The sequence below is a fragment of the Maniola hyperantus genome, chromosome Z (assembly GCF_902806685.2).
Source record: "Maniola hyperantus chromosome Z, iAphHyp1.2, whole genome shotgun sequence".
NCBI lineage: Eukaryota > Metazoa > Arthropoda > Insecta > Lepidoptera > Nymphalidae > Maniola > Maniola hyperantus.
Genome location: NC_048564.1, coordinates 9734309 through 9755290, shown reverse-complemented (window position 1 = coordinate 9755290; position 20982 = coordinate 9734309). Strand labels below are relative to the sequence as shown.

General features: G+C 37.1%; 1 protein-coding gene across 1 annotated transcript in view; it reads right to left on the bottom strand.

The window, feature by feature from the left end:
• Positions 1-666: 666 nt before the first annotated feature.
• Positions 667-20982, bottom strand: part of LOC117995734 (otoferlin-like) — a 37240-nt gene continuing 16924 nt past the window's right edge. Inside the window, exons 16-31 of the mRNA XM_069508825.1 lie at positions 15937-16068; positions 14487-14636; positions 13171-13313; positions 12064-12413; positions 11223-11485; positions 11005-11049; positions 10408-10622; positions 9600-9791; positions 8806-8976; positions 8168-8316; positions 7061-7215; positions 5864-6048; positions 4650-4770; positions 3826-3937; positions 1738-1919; positions 667-771 (exon numbers count right to left, since the gene is read on the bottom strand). Of these exons, the coding sequence (XP_069364926.1) occupies positions 667-771; positions 1738-1919; positions 3826-3937; positions 4650-4770; positions 5864-6048; positions 7061-7215; positions 8168-8316; positions 8806-8976; positions 9600-9791; positions 10408-10622; positions 11005-11049; positions 11223-11485; positions 12064-12413; positions 13171-13313; positions 14487-14636; positions 15937-16068 (2670 nt within the window). The remainder of the gene's footprint in view (positions 772-1737; positions 1920-3825; positions 3938-4649; positions 4771-5863; positions 6049-7060; positions 7216-8167; positions 8317-8805; positions 8977-9599; positions 9792-10407; positions 10623-11004; positions 11050-11222; positions 11486-12063; positions 12414-13170; positions 13314-14486; positions 14637-15936; positions 16069-20982) is intronic.

Here is a 20982-nt window from a genome sequence, read left to right as displayed (position 1 = left end):
CAATTGGAAATACAGTGCCAAAAAAATTGTTAAACAAAGAAATGTAAGCCCGGAAACTACTGTATGTGGCTGAATTCGGTAAATATTTTCAAGATTACAACAAAATCTTCGTGAACTAACTACTGGTCTCCTGAAAGCAAAAAATAAAGAAGATATGTTAATTATTATTATTAGTGACTCTACACTCTCCTATTTCAATATTCATAATATATCTTACATTATTATGTGACGTAACGTGAAATCTGATAACCCACAGACAAATACCTACCCACTTACATGTTTAATATTATTAATACCAATGAGATCTAAGCTATGCGAGAGTAAAGCATATCTCTATATATAAAAATGAATCGCTGAATGTGTTGCTGATCGCAAATCTCGAGAACAGCTGAACCGATTTCGCTAATTATTTTTTCTTCTCTATATATAAAAATGAATTGCTGAATGTGTTGCTGATCGCAAATCTCGAGCATAGTTGATCCGATTTCGCTAATTCTTTTTTCATAATATTCTGTGAAGTACGGGGATGGTTCTTACGGAGAGAAAGCAAAAAAAGACTGTTAGGCGGTACGAAATTCGACGGGGCAGCTAGTTTAGTATAAGTTAGAGACACATTATAGTGGAGCGGCACTACATGTAAATAATAATATGTTTCCGGCCTTAGACTTACATTGGTCCAGGTAGTGGGAATGGAGGCTCTCTACCTATTCCAACCGGCATTAGTGTCGCATTCTCTTGCAGCAGAAGAGTGATCTCTAAATCTATTGTACCCTGAAAAGATTTATTATTTTACTAGACGTCCGCGACTTCATTCACGAGGCTTCAGGTTTTGAAAAATCCCGTTAGGAACTTTTTGAGATTTCTGGTATAAAAATTAGCCTATGTCAAACTCCGGAATATACTCGAAGTCCGGCAAATTGCTATTGCGCTGGAACCATGTATCATACACATCGAAATGACGTCCTTTTGACGTCAGCCGAAATAATAATATACCATCAGCTCGAAACTTCAGTCTTGTGCTGACGCCACTAAAATGGCGGCCACGAGCATTAGCAATTTGCGGGACTTATACAAGCTATCATTAATCCCTTGTGCGAACTCTTTGATTTCCAGAAAAAGTAGCCTATGCCCATCCCCAAGATGCAAGCTGTATTTGTAAGTTTGTACCTTCCCGTCAAAATACTTAGATTAAATGAATGGCCTGTGAAAACGTAGCAGATAGATAGACAGACCCCTAGTATGGGTAATACTAATATTATAAATGCAAAAGCGTGCCTATCCCGGGGTCCTTCCCCACAAGTCTACTTTTCATCCCGAATAATAATAAAGTTCCGCCAGGATTTTCGAAAACATAAACTTAAGCGGAATAAGTCGTGGGCAACATCTAGTTTTTTTTATATAGACTGGCGCTTGGCTGCAATCAGACTTGGTGGGAATCGAATGAAAGTACCTACACTATTAGGGAGTAGTATAGTAGCACATGATATCCGTTATAGTAGTTCGTTTAATTAAGCAGACGGCGGTGGTGCAAATAATACCTACATGTCATTTCAACCCTGTTTTGTACTAAGTACATTACGTCATCCATAAAGAATATTATCTTGGGAACTATAGCCAATTATACATAATTGGCTATAGTTACACACACAACACACAAGGCTATGTAGAAAAGCTCTCAGAAAGAAACCAATTGGTAATTTTTTCCATACATAAACTTTAGCTATCAATATAACTTACAGCTAAGAAACTTGTTCCAGAAGCCTGATCGATAGTACTTAGAGGCCACCAAGCACGCAGAGACCTAGTTGAAAATAGGTTGATTTTCTTAAGATTTTTCAAGATATCCAAAGTACAATCTTCGATTTTTTTCGCTCCTCTTGGTATGGCGTTCAAATTTAGCATGAGCAAACCTGGAAAATAAATGTCAAAGCAAACTGATCAATTATTTAGTAGAAGGTACACAGATAAAAAGGATTTCTTGATATAAGACATATTTAATTATATCAAAACAATTTTCTTCAGTCCAAGAAAACCATTTCCTCCCTATAGACGTGAGACAATATTTTCTTGCCAGAAGAAAAATATAATGCTCTTAGGTATATTTTCTTAAAGTAAGATATTATTTAGTTCTTAAACCAAGAAAAAACAAATCGCCTTAAGCATTCACACTATATTATTCCAAGAATATCGGTCATCTTGGCTAAACAGATAACATTAGTTCAAGAAAAATCTTTTCTTATATTTAAGAATTATTTTCTTCGTGTAAGACGAATATTTGTGATGACCGTGGTGATGACTCTGAAATATAGCGGCTGGCTATGGACCAGTTCCGAAGATCCAGCATTGGGAGAACTACTAGTCGGAGTCCACACTAGGACAAACTCTGGAAACCGCTTAATATCAAAACAAATGAATAAAAATATGTATGAATAATAATATAATATATATTATTATTCATACATATATAATATATGTATGAATAATAATAAATTAAAAATGAATAATAATAACAAATGAATAATAATCTTCTAACAAAAATATCAATATCAGTCGACAAAGCGTATGGAACAGAAGTTTTTGGTCATACAGAAAAAATTGTGTATAATATTGAGTATAATGATCCCCTTTTAGTGTACATCCTTTTTCGATTGATCTTGTATATTGTTCTTTAATTCACCGTAAGTACTAACATAAATTTTAATTGGAACAGCATGCACCATGCATGCACTCACGCTAGACTTCAAGCGATCATGGAGAACACAACTCACAATTAGTATAATGCGTAAAATTTACCTCCTCACGCGCCATTTTAACTTTGTGTCAAATCTCATTTCAATAGTGCGATTTGAAGTAAACCAGTAGGGCGATTGTCTAAAACCGGCATCAATCATTATTACAATCTCAATTGTTCTGATTGGCTGAATTTGTGCAATTCTTGTTGCAACAATGCATTGTAGCCAATAGTGAGCGAGCATTAATCAATCAGAGATGATTGCGATCGTGACATTGTAGCTGTCAAACAACCGCGGTAGGGCCACCGTACTTTTGACATGACAGTTGACCCATAGAGTTAAAATTGCACGTGATGAGTCATTTTGTACGGACTATATACCTACTGTTTAACGGCGCAGATAATGCTTTCACTGAGAAACGCGGCTATCGCGTAAGTATCGCAAGTTTCCTAGTGTTTCCGTAATTTAAAACCTTTCAGCACACGGATATCTACGTTTCAGAGTCAGTTTCATTGTGCTAAAGTTTGCAAACTAGGATCAGATCATAAATATATACTAACTAGCAGTTGCCCGCGATTTCATCCGCGTAAAATTTCTGGTTATTTTGGAATACGACACCACGCCTATCGATTGGATATTGACAAAATAGATCGTTGTACTAATTGTGGGATACTCATTTCTTAGTACGAGATTTTATGTCTCTATGTTATGTATGATAGTATTCGAGTGTCGAAATATTTCCGCGTTATAGGATATGGATCTTAACTGCTTTATTTAAAGCTCAGGTTTGTGTAGGCATCTACAGCTAGCGCTCCAAGCGGAAACGTTGCGAAGTTAAAATCAGTGGCATTTTTGTCTCCAATTCAAGGCTCTTTAGGTCTATTTTACTTTGACGTTATTGTATTTTTTTATAATTTTCAGTGTTTTACCTACACTTCAAGTATTTATAGTAGTAGACGTTATTGTGTTTCGACTCTCGAATTCTAGCAACGTTTGGTGAGACGTAAAATCTTATACTAAGCGTACAGGAATGTATCGAAGCGTTTCGATCTTCTTTTTCGCTAAAGTTCTAATTACACTCTTTATAATACAATACCTATATAATCATCGGCACATGTAGCTTCGTTATCCATTAACTGAACAATTAATATCGGCGGAATACTCTCCTCATACTCCGTAAATATACCCTTTTCTTTAAGAACAAGCTGCAAATAGATAAACAATTTATAATGTTACCTATTGAAAGTAGTACCTAAGTAGATATATATAAGTGTATTATTATAACAAAAAGCAAAATAACTCTAGGGCCTAGAAAACGAAAATTTTGTACAAAAGTTCCCTTTATATAATATAGACAAAGGATAAAGCCGAACTTTCCGCAATTTCCACGGGACAGTTAATAAAGAGGATTCATATCTTCGGAAAACCGACAAACGTTGGAGGTCCCAAGGTGCTTGAATGGTGACCTCGCACCGTAAAGCTCAGCCTTGGAAGACCCCTAATAGGTGGACAGACGACGTTAGACCTTGATACCCCAACGTCTGACGGCTTTTTGAACTATGTGCTCTGCCCATTGTCACTTCCCGATAAGCTAATTCTCCTACAGTTCTCCTCATTTCTGATTTGATCACGTAGAGTAACTCCAAGCATAGGTCTTTCCATCGCCCGCTGGGTGACTTTGAGCCTTTTTATGAGGCCCAGAGCTATCACCTTTGTCTTGGTTCCATATTATGTCATCACTGGAAACACGTACTGTTCAAATAATTAAAAATCTTTACTATCTCCTTCTTCTCAATCATTCACTCTTGACAGAGTGGTCGTGGCTATGAATTCTTCACTGCTGCTCGTGCGATCTCCCTCCAGCGACTTCGGTTGGTGGCATTATGTGCACACTTTACTATCTATTAAATGTCTAACCTTCCGGACTGCTGGTTGATATTGAAAGTTGAAAATCATTCGCCAGTTAAAATTGCTTTCACCAGTCACGCATTGGTAATGTACATCGGTCCTTTGGGCTTCATCGGCGGATCCAATACATCTACAAACGCTATGACTTATTACCATAATAATTTGACACCAAAATCTTCATTATAACTTACGCAATTTTGTGATTCCCAAAGGACACCCACACTAAGCTGTTCGAGTTATATACAACTAGCTAATGCCCGCGACTTCGTACGCGTGGATTTAGGTTTTTAAAACTCCCGTAAGAACTCTTTGATTTTCCCGGATAAAAAGTAGCCTATGTCACTCTAAAGGTCTTTAACTATACCGATGCAAAAAATCACGTCCATTCGTTGCTCCGTTGCGACGCGATGGAAGGACAAACCAATTTATTGGTTTGTTGGTTTGTCCTTCAATCACGTCGCAACGAAGCAACCGATTGATGTGATTTTTTGCATGGGTATAGTTAAATACCTGGAGAGTGCTATAGTCTACTTTTTATCCCGGAAAATCAAAGAGTTCCCACGGGATTATTAAAAATCTAAATCCACGAAGACGAAGTCGCGGGCATCAGCTAGTAGAATATAGTGAAGTGAGTGATGAATAGAGTGAGTTCACTAGAAAGGTAAAAAAATATTATTGGTAATAAACATTATTTCGCCTTCATAATATTAAAAAATATACGTGTCTAATTGAGAACCTCAGTCTGTTTTGAAGGCGGCTTAACATCGAAGTAGATAAACTCTTGCCAACTCAATCCTACTTTTCGGGTAGTTTATGAGTTAAGGATAGAACATAAGCAATACGTTTCATCACATACGTGACAGTGAGTGTGCGATGAGTTGGAATAAAGTAGGACACCGCTTTTCACCGTCTAAAAGGTAGATTTCCGTTGGTTTTCCGTGATAAAAAGTAGCCCATGTCTGTCTCCATGATTTGTTATCTCTGTATCAAAAGATAGCTAGCTATCTTTGTACCAAATAGATGATACCCACAACGTCATTTATGTGGATTTAGGTTTTTAAAAAATCGTGCCCACGGGATATGAGGCCCTGATGGGATGCAAGCTATCTCAGTATCAAATTTCATCAAAAAAGATTAAACAGATCAGAAACGCAAACGCAAACAGAAACAGAGACTAACAGACATTTATGTACGCGTTTATAATATCAGTATGGATTACTTACGCTTTCACATAAAAATCTGAAATCCTCCTTGATTGGCAATTGGCTTGTAGAACAAAAGCTCGAACGGAGTAAATTGTAAGTCTTAGTTCATAGTCTTCTACCTTCCTTGGCGTTATATCAATGGGAGGCGGTATATTTGCACCAGTGTCCAGAGGGAAAATATCCACCCACATATGAATTTGGCCCTAATTAATATAAAACAAGCTAAAATGTTTTAAGAATAATAAATATGTTTGAAATAAAGTTGATTAGATTGTGTGAAACGAACTTTATGCGTCATCATTTTTCATACGCATGGCTAAAGTTTGGAATACTCTACTGCGATCTGTATTTCCTACCGATAACAATCCAGGTGTTTTCAAAACAAGAATGAATAGGCATCTATAGGTAAACACGCCTCATCTTAGTCTGTATCATCTATTTCATTAACATAGCGCTACTATTGTATACAGCGAATACAGAAAAATCAGTACTAGTAGATTGGAAGCCGAGCAGCGTCCTTTGTGTTTTTTCCAAGCTACACGACAAATTGTGCTATGATCAAAAGCCACTTGGTACTTCCAAGAAAAAATGACAATAACTTGTTAGAATTCATTATTCTGATTTATACCAATAATGTATATACTGAATAATAAACCAGACGAACGGTTTATTATTCAGTATGCTAGTTGCATTAAAATGCCGTTTGCTGTGATATAAGTTAAGCTAGGTATGAAATTTATCTTGTATTATGAGTAAGCTTCTAGTTAACTCCTGTACTACGAACGTTAACCGGATACAATAATCCACTTTAAAGAGTAGATTCGGAGTAATGAGAGTCAAAGTCGGTAGGGTAAGAGCTTCATCATCATCATCATGATCAACCCATCACCGGCTTTGTGATGGGTTGATCATGATGTACTACAGAGCACGGGTCTCCTTGCAGACTGAGAAGGGTTTTGGCCATAGTCTACCACGCTGGCCATGTGCGGATTGGTAGACTTCACACACCTTTGAGAACATTATGGAGAACTCTCAGGCGTGCAGGTTTCCTTCACCGATATTTAATTATTTAAAACGCATAACTCCGAAATGTTAGAGGTGCGTGCGAGGGATCGAACCCTCGACCTCCGCTTAGAAGGTGGATGTCCTATTCACTAGGCTATCACAGCTACACAGGATAAGAGCTTGATAGGTATAATTTAAACGTTTGCTAACGTGATCAGTTCCCGGTATATCCAGGTCATACAGAGTCCTTATTTCAACATGTTCAGGTACCAGATGATAGCCACATATAGGTAGCGTGTGCCAGTTATGTAAAATACTCAAACACAAGTTCTCTTTGCATTCAGATGCTGAAGACATAGTTTTCACTGTGAAAAAAAAACCCACGAAAATGATTTACAATTTTATTTACAGAATTATGCCTATTTATATTCTACTTTCTACTAGTAGTAAGGTTAGTACTTTATGCATAACGTACTTTATAAAAGAAAAACTGCTTCATAGGCAGTTTCTTTTATCGTACGCGGATGTTTAATTATATAAAATCTTATATCTCGTTTAATTAAATTGTAGCGAATATAAAGCTATGATAATATAATGTAATTATACTCAGTTATGCTTAATATACCTACTTAGCCTATTTTATTTTTCACCTGGGTCCATGACAACCAAATCACCACAATCAATTTATCGTTTCCTATTACCAGTGGTTGGGAAGCGTAACCAGTGAAACTCTGTCGTACTTCCTCGGGCTCTAACTGGTGGTAGCGGTACCGTTCTCGCTGTGCGCCAACATTGTATAAATGCAGAAAATTATGCAGAGCCAAAAGATTTTCAACTTTCAGTACCTACTAACGCAACAACAACAAAGTCTGTCATATTGGTGCGTCTGGCTCGGTAAAATGCCGGTTGACTACTTGACTACTGGACATGGGCATGGCCGTGCATTTAGAGATGCGCTAAACTAAATCTGTAGCGCCACTGCCGCGCATACCGCACCAATCAGGACCGCTCCATAGAAATACAGGCACTCGATAAGCTTTCAGTATAAGTCCCGCAAATTGCTATTGCGCTGGAACCATGTCTCATTAACATCGAAATGACGTCATTTTGACGTCAGCCCAAATAAAAATATAAAATCAGCTCGAAATTTTAGTCTAGTACCGACGTCACTAAAATGGCAGCCACGAGAATATGCAATTTGCGGGACTTATACTACGTACTTATATACCGAGCGTGGTGATGTCGCACTGCTGCTGCACCGACTAATCAAAAAAGGGCCTTTAATCTTTATTATAATAAAAGGCATCCAAACTTTACCTCGTTCGGTATCTTTGTATTCAACGCTGTTTATCGTCACAGTTGTGCTGTTCTCAGTGAAGACAGGGGAAGGAAAATGGTTGACCAAGCATAAATCTTCAAGTATTGCCGACGGCTTAACACAATCTCGCCATTTATATTTTTCCATTCTATAAAAACGAGACAGCTGGGATTATTTATTTAGGATAGCTATAAAGACAAAGAATTCGGAATATAATAAATAACAAAAAAAAAGAAATAGGTAAGTAAATAATACAAAAGAAAGGTGTACACAACGATGTAAGTAAATAAAAGAGTGTCGTTCAAACTATAACTACTTCTACTACTATAATAACACTAGAAATTCAAAAGTATAAAATGTCTGTCATGGCATTTAACAAATTTTGATGAAATTTGGTACTAAGATGCACGAACTTCGGGAAAGGACATTGGAATTTTTAAAAAACCTTAATCCACATGGGCAAAATTGCGGACCTCATCTTCTTGTAACAGAGTTATCCTTTCTTCATGGAGCAAGATATAGACTAATTTTTATACCCAAATATCCACGGAATTTAAGAAAAACTAAAATCATGTGAACAACGGCGCGGGAATCATTATTATCTAGTTACGAGAATATCAGCAAAGAAACGCTTTACAGATTATATTCTTTCGAGAGACCGACTCGCGCTCGATGTTTGGTGTAAATTCGATCCTCCAAATCGATGCTTGTACAGCCTATCAGTTCATCCGGTTGTGATCCCTCATAATTGTATAGTGAGACTGTAAGGAGATAATCCTCTGGTAAACTGCATCTGAATTCATACATCCTGGAAAATAATATTAATATCCAACGCAATCCCCACACTATCAAGTATATCATCCAATTTGCATGAATGAAGGCTTGATCGTCCAAATTGAATCTTTATTTTATATCTATTACTACATGTTAATAAAAAAGAAATGTTTAGCTCATATTAATGTTAATGGCGTTTTAATAAATCTCCATGTTTTTGGCCTAAATAAACTTTTTCACATTTAACACTTTTTAGGGAGTGCTTAGGGTGTGCACTCTTTTTGGGATTGTCATGTTTTCCTTTATTTCATGCGTATGACTATTAATGAATTCACACGTTTTTTTAACGTTATCCATTTATTTTTGTCAGGTGTCAATTTAGCTAGGGGTGACAAGGGGTTTTTAGTTATTATTGAATTATTATATGAATGTGTCAGTAAAAGAAAACATTGGCATAGGAAATGTAATATTATGATATAAGCTAAGTTCAAAATAACTTTAAAACATTTCAAACAGAACATTAGGTATCTCACAAGTTATACCTAGTAAATATGAGATAAAATTGAGTCTTCCGTTTTCAGAATTAAAGTAAATTGACTAAATTAAGATCTACTTTAACTGCAGCTTCATAAAAAACTTTTTTAAATCTACCCTCACCTTCCAAATATTGGGTTAAATGTGTCCGACACATAGTTATATCGGTCTCCTAAGTGTTTTTTACCACAGCTAAGTATAACATAAGCATCCAATCTTCCAATGTAATCTTTGGTTTTCAAATTGAGTGCCTTGATCAAGTAAACTCTAATCAAAAAATTTGCTGGGTCGTTACTGGGATGGTCATCAAAAATCCTGTTAGAAACAAAAACCGGTGGTACAGTCCGTTATTAACTTGCAGTGTTCTACGTTAAAGTGTTAGGTAGGTATATCTTCTACGACTCGCACTTGGAAGTTTTTTTGTTATTGCTATCCTAGTAATAATCTAAATCAAACCAGCACCTACCCTATTCTTGACAGTGAACTAAATCGCCCACTTCTCGGATTTAAAGAAGCGATTAAGCTAAAGCAAACCTTTTTAGTACAGGAACTGTAGGTGAGTGGTAGGTATGGTGCAATACAGATCACAAAAAGTTAGTGAATATATACGTCTTGATTTAGAAGTAATCAACATCATCAATCCATCGCCAGTTTACTACCCATCACTGGTTCACTACAGAGCACGGGTCTCCTCTGAGGTGAGCTGGGTATATGCCACAGTCTACCACGTCGGCCAAGTGCGGATTGGCTTGGACTTTGAACGTATTATGGAGAACCCTCAAGCATGCCGGTTTCCTCACGATGTTTTCCTTAAGCGATGAAAAGTTAGAAGTGCGTGCCTGGTATCAAACCCGCGACCTCCGATCAGGAGGCGGACGTCCTAACCACTAGGCTATCACAGCTTTAGCTTTTTTGATTTCTAAGTATTTACCCTCTATGCAAATTAACTCCACTATCCGTAACCGCGACAGTGTTAGCGGGAGGTGGCCATCTATACATTGCGATCCCCACTTTTAAAGTCCCGCAGTAGAGTTGTTCGTCCTTCTCTCGGATACCTGTTTTCTTTCCATTATAAAGTTTAAGCGATGAACACCAATCTTTAAACTTTGAGAACTCCGGTTGGTTCTCAAGCTCCGATTCGTACATCTAGGCGAAAACAATATTAATTAAGAAAACATGTTGTATAATATTATTCGCATTTGAAAAAGGCCCGCCAAAATATTTTTCAAAGAAAGACATTCTATCCAATCCCCATCTAACTTTGATACTCTTAGAGATAGCTCTAAATATCTATTTTTTTCGTTTTAATCGGTAACGGTACCTCAGCAGTTTTTGTGTACTTAGCTTTTTATTATGTGATTTCCAAAAAGATCATGTAGATACTTAATATTGTGTTTTGTTTATTTTAAAACTTACCCTGGGGCTTTGTTTTATTTCCATCTCTCTCCAGAACACTACAGTGAATAAATCTATCATTCTCAGTTTTCACTTTTATGCTAGTGGTACATTTTAATATTTAGTTACTCACGATTAATTTTTCTCCGAGAGGTACATTTTCTTCATCATTATAATCCTATGAACAATCATATTATCGTTAGGAAGTTATGCGTGTACGTATTTTAGTTATTGTCAGGACAAGGTTTGTATGAAAGATTTTTTTTGGAAAATTCACGGAAAAAGACTGTTCTCGTGGAACGCGGACGAAGTCACGGGCAACAGCTAGTTTGTAATATTACCAAATCTTACTTTATCGGACCGCAAGTATTTCAACCACCAATCCTTTTCTTCACTGTTCGGCGTCTTCGTAATTACCTTCTGTTTTTTTGTATTGAATATAGGTAGCAAGGTGCATTCTTCCTCATCCGGTTCCCTACGCCAGAACAGTGTGCGCCATTTCATACATTTTTCTTTACATTTATTAGAAGTTTTTATCATAGATTCGTTACTACCGTACTCAACGCTATCTTGGGGTAGGCGAGAACTTTTCTTTATAAATAACATTTGATTCACTGAAAAATTAATATTTATAGTGGCTTTGGAAGATACCTAAGTACCTACGTAATCACTTCTTAATTAAATATAAATTTTTGTAATCTTTGTATTTTTGCGGTGTGCAAATATATCCTACATCCATATTATACTTTTTAACAAACAACTTTGCTGTGTATAAGTCCTGCAAATTGTTAATGCGCATGGCCGCCGTTTTATTACTAGGCGCACTAGACTAAAGTTTCAAGCTGATGGTATATTTTTACTTTAATATACGTCAAATGACTTAATTTCGATGTTAATGAGACGTGGTTCCAGCCAGTGGCGTGCAGGCCATAGAGGCATAAATGCACTGCTTACCCCAGTTGTAATAGCTCAATGCATATTTTTCATTATGACCTGCCAGTAAACAGGTTCCTACCTAACTAATGCCTACCCTGGCTTCAAACACTGTGCACGCCACTGGTTCCAGCAAAATAGCAATTTGCGGGACTTATAACTTACAGATACCTAAAATGATTTATTTATTAAATTTGACCGGAGAGCGTTATTCTCCATTACCACAGCCTTGAAATATTTCGTTAAACTGTGCCCTTACCTTGAACAAAATCCGAGGAAATTACCGACATTCGTCTAAGAGAAGCATCTCTCTCAGTTTTAGGAAGCCAATTTACTAAGTATTTCGAAGGATTCTTGACTACCTTTGTGCCAAGGTACAAACTTCTTCCAAAAGTGCTGCTATCAAATAACTTAATATTTAAAACAGGATTGTAAGATTCATTTAGCGGAGCTTCAAATATATGTGATGATCGGCCGTTCGGGAAGTTGCAGTTTGATTGTTTATTGGCAATGACTTCGGATTTGATGATAACCTCTTCAATCTCCAAGATGACACCTGGCTTCTTTGTAACATGTAAGTTACGGAGGCCCCACCAATAAATGTCAACCCTAAAAACATATCTATATTATCGAAATATAAACATTAAATATCGTTCCCCAACTAGGTGGACGGACTCTGTCCGATTCGCAACAAACACGCCTGTCTCCGTGTCTGCACAAAATGCCACCAACAGAAGTCGCTGGAGGGAGATCGCACGAGCAGCAGTGAAGAATTTATAGCCACGACCACTCTGTCAAGAGTACGCCACTCAACTACACACAGTCCAAAAACTCCACCCATCCCAACGTCATCCTAAGCCGTGGTCCAAACCTCACAGGAGGCGCCCATAGGAGGACGTTGCCCCCCGACCTCTCGAATTATTTCTTCGAGCCCTAGGGCTCACCCCCCGGGTGGAGCTTCGCGCTCGCCAACCCCCCCGGTGACGCAGTAGCGGCCAGTAGGGCCTACGCAGCATAGTCAATCCGAAACAACACACAAAAAATGTCAAGAGTGAACGATTGAAAAGAAGAAGAATAAATTGCAAATGAAAACCTTTGAAATCTTTTACTCTACAAAAGATCACTGTAAAACTTTAGATATTACGAGCTGATGCCCGCGACTTTGTTCGCGTGGATTTAGGTATTTACAAATCTCGTGGGAACTCTTTGTTTTCCGGGATAAAAAGTAGCCTATGTCACTCTACAGGTCTCATACTATACCCATGCAAAATCACGTTGATCCGTTGCTCCGTTGCGACGTGATTGAAGGACAAACCAACAAACAAACACACTTTCGCATGTATAATATGGGTAGTGATAAACGAACTTGTAAGAGGTAGATATGGCTAAAAGGTTAGTCGGTAGCGGTTCAAAATCATCAGGGACATCAACTTCTTTAGATACAGATGTAGATGCATAACATTCCTCAACTGAACCGTACATTGTAGTTTTTAGTACCCTTTCTGGTATCTATAAAAACACAAATCAATTATTATTAGGAAAATCCTGGATATAGCCCTGGATAGGATCAGATATGGTGTGAGTAAACTACTTAGCTGTTTTTGTTTTACTACTAACTCTAGCGCCATTGTTATTTAAAAAGGTTGAAGAGAAGACGTATTCAGTAAAGCCCACCCACCTTTTGGTTCCAGTAGAGACAAGCCTTACGGCGATTACGCTCTGCACTTCCGTCATCCGAGTTCATCATCCGATCAGAGTCCGTGAAAATACGTTCCTTTTTGTTTTGTATGGAAGCTTACGACATACCTACTAGCTGATGCCCGCGACGTCGCGTCATCCGCGTGGATTTACGTTTTTCAAAATCCCGCGGGAACTCTTTGATTTTCCGGGATAAAAAGTACCTTATGTGTTAATACAGAGTATAATTTATCTCCATTCCAAATTTCAGCCAAATCCGTTCGGCCGTTTTTGCGTGATTGAGTAACAAACATCCAAACATCCAATCATCCACATTTATTATATTATTAGGATTAGGATGTCGTAGATAATCGCGGGTATTCTTTTGATGACTGATAGAATTTAGATGATGGAAGTGCAATGTGTAATCGCCGTTAGTCTGCGAGTAGAGATTTACAAGTTACACACATTTGGAATACAACCATACCGTAGTAGCGCCATCTATCTAAACAAACCCCTCCTAGGCCCTCCTACCTCCCGCAACAGACTCCCCTTTTATTGTCGCCACGCGATGCCTTTATATCTACACAGATGGAGTGTAAAAGCTAGAACGGACTTCAAGACTTCAACCTACTATTGCGCAAAATAAACGCATTCAAAATTAGTAACGAAGTGATTTGAGCTGTTATTAGATGGCGCTTTTAACCAAATAGTATCATCATCATCATCATCATGATCAACCCATCACCAGCTCACTACAAAGCACGGGTCTCCTCTCAGAGTGAGAAGGGTTTTGGCCATAGTCTACCACGCTAGCCATGTGCGGATTGGTAGACTTCACACACCTTTGAGAATATTAACCCAACCAAATAGTATGGGAATCATGAATTAATGGTGTTTTTGTTTCCATCTATTTTTAGATTTCCGCACCCGAATTAGGATAAAATACAAAAAGCACATTACCTATATTGAGTTTTTGAGATATTTACCTTGATTCTTAATTACCTGCAACAACTGAACAGACATAAGCACTTGGCCAGTACATTCAACCCCTTTGTACAAATCGTACCATTGCAACTTAGGTGCGGATTCATAGTCTTGTCCTTCGTCTACCGTTGGCTGGATTTGGAAACAACCAATCAGTTCGGGGTTGCTCTAGAAATAAAAATAAAGCTTAAAAGCTTCATTAGAAAAAAATTACATAGGTACCTATAACAGTAGGTAGCTACAAGCGAGGCGATTGATATGGAAATATGGATTACTAGCTGATGCCCGCTACTTCATCTGCGTTGATGTAGGTTTTTAAAAATCCCGTGGGAACTCTTTGATTTTCCGGGCTAAAAAGTAGCCTATGTCACTCTCCAGGTCTTTAACTATAGCCATGCAAAAAATCACGTCAATCGGTTGCTCCGTTGCGACGTGACTCTAACATTCAGACTAAATCAGAGCTACAAAAAAATCGATGAGTGATGAATCCATGACAGTAAACTAGGAACAGTTATAAGCTCGCAACTCCTACGCTCCGCTTCGGGAAAGTGGAAAAGTCATTTGTAGGAATGAGTGTAATATTTTATAATAAAATTCCACAAACAATTTTGGACTTGCCTTTACACAAGTTTTAAAAAATTATTAAAATATTATGCTCCTTAAAAAAGCAAATTATACCGTCAAACATCATGTTATTGATGAAAAAGCTTGGATTTGACTCGCTCCAGCAATGCACGGGACTGCAATCGCTTGTACAGTATGGTATAATAATATTGTGAATTGATGACTTGAAAAGAGCAACCGCCGAGTTTCTTGCTGGTTCTTCTCGGTAGGAACGGCATTCTGAACTAGTTGTAAATTAAACTAGTTGACGATTCAAAAGCACTTGTAAAAGTTTACTTGAATAAAAATATATTCTATTTTACTCTATCTAGTCGCATATGCACGTTTTAGTCTTGCGTCGCGGTTGCATGTGCCAAATTCAAGCTTTGCTTTGCTTTGCAATGCCTTTAAGAATTTTGCACAATGAGTACACCTTAGCTACATTAAACACTAGTTGATGTGCGCAACTTTACCACGTGGATTTACATTTTGTGAGAATGTTTCTGTTTTCGTAAAAAAATTTTTTGGTTATAGAATAGGTACTAGATGATAATCGCCACTTCGTACGCGTAGACTTAGATTTTTAAAATTAACATTAGCTAACTTTGTATGTACTTACTTAATTTCATCAGATTTAGTCAAATGGACGAAGCCCTTGAAAATCCCGTGGGATCTAGGAACTCTTTAATTTTTAGCCAAAAAGTAGCTATATAATTATGATCCGCGGTTAAATCAGGAAAAGGCTGGGAAAAGGTAACAGACAAACACAATTTTATTTCTCATGTATGCATAATACTAGTATTAAGTACCTACATTATATCGTGACCTAAAGTTGAAAAGGTCAAAGATTGACGTGTACACTAACCGATAAGTCGGCATTGTTGACTTCAACCAAAACAATAGGCGGGCTGATAGCCAGCCTCTCTGGGGTCATGAACACCATTCTGTTAATCTTGAGAACCTGGTTCCACACGGGTGATAGTGTTTTACTTTTAACCTTTAATAAATCGTTATTAGGTATAAGTCCCGCAAATTGCTAATGCACGTGGCCGCCATTTTAGTGACGTCAGCACTAGATTGAAGTTTCGAGCTGATGTTATATTTTTACTTAGATATACGTCAAATGACGTCTAAATCATTTAGATGTCAATGAGACATGGTTCCAGCGCAATAGCAATTTGCGGGTCCCTAGTATCCCAGTAAAGTATACTATACGAATAATGTTAAAACGGAATATCATGTTCTATCGCTTATTCCTCTAATAGCCTCATTAATTCTTGTAATAAGTACCTAGGTATCGATTTGTTTGGTGGAGAGTTAAGTCCAAAACAAACAAAGCATGTGACCGCAACTATAGATACACGGCGGACGTCATAATAGGTAGACACGGGCCTGTACAATCTTTCCACAATATAAAAGACACTTACTATACTTACATATAAAAATACTTATCTATACATATAAAAATACTTGTCCTAACTGATTACAAGTTTGGACTGAAATTCCAACCGTAGCGGTTTAGCTTGAGCGTTGATAGATAGCTTGATTGATAGATAGCCAGGACAAGGATTTTTATAATTTTATTATGTACTAGCTGATCCCCGCGGCTTCGCCCGCGTAGATTTAGGTTTTTAAAGATCCCGTATAGCCTATGTCACTCAGGAATAATGTAGCTTTCTACTGGTGAAAGAATTTTTAAAATCGGTCCAGTAGTTTTTGAGCCTATTCAGTACAAACAAACAAACAAACAAACAAACAAACAAACAAACAAACAAACAAACAAACAAACAAACAAACAAACAAACAAACAAAGTTTTCCTCTTTATAATATTAGTGTAGATAATACAACGGGCCGTGCAGCAGAAATCGTAATATTTTAATTTCGCCATAACTTCAAAACCAAACGTCCAATTTTAATCATTCAAAGACCAAATATTATCTCCATAAACTGTTCTTAGTGATGAAATCATTTATTTTGATAAGGATTAATAGCATGAGTAAAATAAACGCGTTTAAATGTAGTCCAAAAAAATTCAAGATTTTTAAATAAAAAATGGTTGCTGTGCCTCACTCGACATAGATGGGTATAGTGTGTCGCGGACTTTTTTGTAGATATTTATAAGATCTACAATTAATTAGAACATTTTATGGTTCTATCTTTTATAGTTTAGGCAGCGTACGCAAAATAAGTAACTTTTCTGGTTGATTTTTTACACCTTGTGTCCGAAAAACCCAAATATCTTACGGAACCCTATTTTTTTCCAGAATAAAATATAGCCTATGTTACTCGTGGATAATGTAGCTTTCGAATGGTGAAAGAATTTTTAAAATCGGTCCAGTAGTTTTTGAGCCTATTCAGTACAACCAAACAAACAAACAAACAAACAAACAAACAAACAAACAAACAAACAAAGTTTTCCTCTTTATAATATTAGTGTAGATTAGAACATTTTATGGTTCTATCTTTTATAGTTTAGGCAGCGTACGCAAAATAAGTAACTTTTCTGGTTGATTTTTTACACCTTGTGTCCGAAAAACCCAAATATCTTACGGAACCCTATTTTTTTCCAGAATAAAATATAGCCTATGTTACTCGTGGATAATGTAGCTTTCGAATGGTGAAAGAATTTTTAAAATCGGTCCAGTAGTTTTTGAGCCTATTCAGTACAACCAAACAAACAAACAAACAAACAAACAAACAAACAAACAAACAAACAAAGTTTTCCTCTTTATAATATTAGTGTAGATAGATATTTTTCAATCTTCAAGGAATAGTGTAAGACGCATGCCATGCATTTCAGACTTTGTATCCAAATAATGTAAAGGATAGATAGGGCGGTATAGCTCTACATAGAGTTTATAATAACGTCTAATTAGTTTAATCGCCGGTGGCGGATTATCCCTAAGGAAACTAGGCACGTGCCTAGGGGCACGAGATTACGAAGGGGCGAGTGCGATCATGTAGAGTTGAGTTTCTATGCAAAATCTTGGAGTGACCGCCTCTTCTTTAATATAGCAATGTGTGAAGTCTTCACTCGTTCACTTAGTATAATCACCAACTACCAGCTTTGCAGTTATACTTACTCAGTACGTGACAGGTCGAGATGGCAATCGAGGAGGAAACGCCCTCACACCCACACAGCCCCTGCGCGGTGCGGGTGAGCGTGGGAAACGTGCGTGTGGGTGGGGCGTCCCCCCGCCTCATACCCAGATTGCCATCTCAATATGTCGAGTTTCGAAGTTAGTTAGTAATTTTGTTATATGGCTGCTAGAGGAGTGCCTATGAGATGCTTGCCTAGAGCACTCTCGAAATTTAATCCGCATCTGTTAATCTGTCTAATTGCCCCAACGCCGAGCTATTAGTTGCATCTCAAGTCGGTTACATCGACTATTAGGCTTTATCACACGTAGGTTAACGGTCATTAGCACACCATCAAACTGTCTATAACGCATAAGTATAAAGTGACAAAGGACTCCCTATATTTGGTCTATCAGATGTCAGTTGCCATTTGAAAAGTACGGTTAGCAAGAAAAGTATTTTGCATGTAAAACTTTTTAATCATCTTTAAATATTGCTTACAAACATACATTATTTAATATTTACCTGCTTATAAAACATTGTAATAACAACACAAAGCTCGAGTAAGTACCTGTTTAACCTTTTTTTTTTATTCAGATACAAGTTAGCCCTTGACTGCAATCTCACCTGGTGGTAAGTGATGATGCAGTCTAAGATGATAGCGGGCTAACCTGGAAGGGGTATGGCAGTTTTTATTAAACCCATACCCCTTTGGTTTCTACACGGCATCGTACCGGAACGCTAAATCGCTTGGCGGCACGGCTTTGCCGGTAGGGTGGTAACTAGCCACGGCCGAAGCCTCCCACCAGACCAAAGTTGACAAAAGGTAGAGAGAGAGACAAATCATGTCGAACGAATCGCGAAAAAATACCGACAAAGGAAGGTAAGTATTAATTGAAGATGAGGGTGAAAACTTTAGATTTATTTTAAACACAGGTAATGAAAACACCTAATATTCTTTTAAGTTTTTAAGTCTGTAGTAGGTATATTTTAGAACATGTTCAATTTTTATATGGGAAAGCAGCTGTGATTATAATAAAGATGATGATTACTCTAAAAATGATGCAGACATGTCAGTGGAGTAATTTAAGAGCTACGTTAGGATTAAATCATTTTCATTCGAGATTAATTATTTTGTATTTACACATACCCGATATGTTTTTTTGCTAACCCTTCCCTAGTAGCCAGTACGACAAAACGCCAATTTCATATGTAAGGACCTAATACATCTAGATAATCGTGGATTGCGACTGTTGTTTGTTTAGATGCAATATGCACAATAATATTATAATATTTTGTGGAGATTCTCGTAGGAGACTTTTGTCCAGCTGTGGATGTATATCGCTCGTGACCACGATGCACTTTTTTTTTTTTTTATAAACAGTTCGCCATCCTCTAGAAACTATTGAACTTGGATCTTGGATCTCTCGGGATCAGCTTATAAGTTTATTTTCACAAAATTTTATACAATTACTTACCTAGTTAAGATATTACAATATCATCGGTCGCCATAATTAAGTAATTAATTATCGAATACATCTATAGACATTTCAACATTTCAATACAAGGTTAATTGGACCGTGATTCGTGGCATTGTTGCGTTGGTCCAGAACAATAAAGTAAATAAGTAACTTCATTTATAATACTCACATTTCCAGGCCCACTTAAATATGTAGGCACATACTGTAAATAATTAATTATTAACCTGATCGAAAGATAAAAATGTATAAGGGTGGTTTGGCATTCCACTTGCAAAAGCATATTCAGTAGATTGCTGATGATTAAGCCACATTGATTTAAATTGGTAACTGGATGGGTAACAGATTTACCGTAAGGGCGGTTACGCACTCATACGATCCGATGAAAATAAATTCAGAAGTAGTCATAGAACCATTTGTATGGTAGCTTATGACATAGGAAAAGGTTGCAATCATTGGACCAGCGCTTTCATTGGACCACCTTAATATTTCAAAAACTTACCACACCAGAGTAGGTACATCGCTTACGTGCCATGCCATTGTCACGCAACCCCGAAGCCCCATAAAGGAATTTCAGTTGCATCATAAGACTCGGTAATGAATAAAGAGCGCAAGTATGTTTTCGATTCCCGGAAAGTAAAAACTACGTAACCGAAAAACGGATGCACAAATCATTACAGTTCCGTTCGATTGAGTTTCATACTATAAAATATTAGAATGTATATTTATTGTATATATATATTCTTGAATAATATAATATTTTTCTCAAACATGCATGCATGCAATATTGTCATTATTTTCGAAAAAAGAACACGCGAAGTATCAAATTTTCGGACAAAGAAAATCAAATCCATTGCAGGAGCGTTTTTTGAATTTGGAACATTACAACGCTCCTGCAATGTCGTATGAAACGGCGTGCTAGGGTTATTAAATACTCTTTGATCGGATCTCTTTTGTCATTCTTGGCATACCATAGTCTCTTTGCTTAGTACAAATTGCGTTTACGTGGCTGTATAGCCATAAATGCGCTTGCCTGTCGGCACAGATGATTAAAAAAATTGGCGGCAAAAGCTGAAAATTAGTCTTGAGTTGTTATTTAGTAGTAGTTAGTAGGTATCTACTTAATAAATATAAATTTAATAATAATTAAAATGAGTTCCCACGGTTCAGAGAGTGAAATTGAGATTGATTGTACTCCACCAGATTTAAGATCAGAAACCAAATTGGCAATGGAAAAGCTGCTTCCAGCGAAGTCAAAAGAAAAATACATGAAAGTACCTACATTATGAAAATTTTAAAAAGTGAAAATTTTCTCCGAAACAGTATTTTTGGCGTATTTTAATGAGATTGCTAA